Below are 1390 nucleotides of genomic sequence, written 5' to 3' on the forward strand. Positions count from 1 at the left end.
TAAGTTGAAAAGTGTATTATTATACCATGGGGAGGTGTGCTTAACCAAAACCAAACAGGGGCCCCGGGTTATTAAAATGTTCCCTATGTTATCTGCCTGAGTTCCAGAGAATGCGGCCCAGCAGTAATCACGTGACAATTTCATTCCATTATTTTTCCCTTTGTGTATGGCATATATAGTATATATACACTTGTGTATATGTAGCCTTTAAAGAACTACTAAGATAGCCTTTTAAATCTGCTTTATTAGGTTCACAATATATACTGAGCATCTTCCCATGCAATAGATAAATTCTGCTAACAAAAAAGAAATGTAAGACTGAGTCGAAAACACAAGTTTCAATTAGAAGCTGGCAGAAGTTGGAGCCCCATGGGGAACAAGTGACACCAAAAATATTACAACAGTACATCACAAACATGTAAGTTTTGAAAGCAGGGGTCCCCATGTCATCTTCAGAGAAAAGCTCAGGACTCAGGGCATAAGGCAAAACTCATCATGGTGGTCATGATGAGGCGGGTCAGTGCTAACCGCCCGCAGGCTGTGGCTCAGCTGCCTTTCTCTTAGCTTCTCCATGAGCTGTCTCACATCATCCCCAAACCTCTGTACGTTCTCCTCTCTCATCCTTCCCTGGGGCTCCCCAACCCTATGCATCAGGTCCCATCTGTAGTGCACGATGGGCTGCCGGACCCGGAACCGCCTGCGACCTCCTCTAGGCACATAGTAGTCTCCAGCTTCGAAAGGCAGGGCCACAATCGGCTCCCTTTTGCTAGCATCCTGTGGCTTTTCTTCCTTTTCCTCCTTTTCCTGATGGTCATTGTCCATGTTGAGATTTTTCACTCCTTGTTCCACTTTGGACTCCATTTCTCCTAGAAGACAAGAGAAGTGTTCAAAGGTTCAGCACCGAGGACAGAGGCCCATTTTCCACCATTCACAATCTTGGATGTCCATATGTTTGTTTTTCAAATTTTATTTTTTCTACCTGAAAGGCTCAACACGCCCTCTAGGGGGCCCCCAGTCACAGACCCTCCCTCCCCACAACCCACCATTTTCCCTGCAGATCTGTTTCCAAAGCTTTTGCAGGCATCAAAATGGAGGATGGAACTGTGGGAATGGTGGGTGATGGAAGGGGAGCTAGGAGGTAGAATGAGGGGCTTGGGATCGTAGGTGGGAAGGGATGGATGAGGGGGATATGAGGGGACTAACGCCCATCCATCCCCGTTCAGTCTCCCCACCCCACCCCACCGCCACTGAACCAACCTGGGCCTATCCCTTGCGGAGTAGTCCTCCTGTCAATTCCCGCTGCCGCCTGGACTCTCTGCTTCCAGTAAACCTGCAGACAGGGTGGGATGGAAAGGACTGGGCGCCGAGCTCAGCACCGCACCCGCCTTCC

The 1390-nt window shown here is 48.8% G+C and overlaps 1 protein-coding gene across 1 annotated transcript; it reads right to left on the bottom strand.

The window, feature by feature from the left end:
• Positions 1-226: 226 nt before the first annotated feature.
• Bex1 (brain expressed X-linked 1) lies at positions 227-1330 on the bottom strand. Its single transcript, XM_021153849.2, has 2 exons — positions 1258-1330; positions 227-866 (listed from the first exon to the last, which is right to left on the bottom strand). The coding sequence occupies exon 2, from the start codon at positions 859-861 to the stop codon at positions 472-474; it is 390 nt and encodes a 129-aa protein (XP_021009508.1). The 5' UTR covers positions 862-866; positions 1258-1330; the 3' UTR covers positions 227-471.
• Positions 1331-1390: the final 60 nt, after the last annotated feature.

This window comes from Mus caroli, chromosome X, assembly GCF_900094665.2.
Source record: "Mus caroli chromosome X, CAROLI_EIJ_v1.1, whole genome shotgun sequence".
Lineage (NCBI taxonomy): Eukaryota > Metazoa > Chordata > Mammalia > Rodentia > Muridae > Mus > Mus caroli.

Excerpts from the sequence above, each read along its gene's own strand:
- Bex1 (XM_021153849.2), bottom strand. The coding sequence starts at position 861 with ATGGAGTCCAAAGTGGAACAAGGAGTGAAAAATCTCAACATGGACAAT.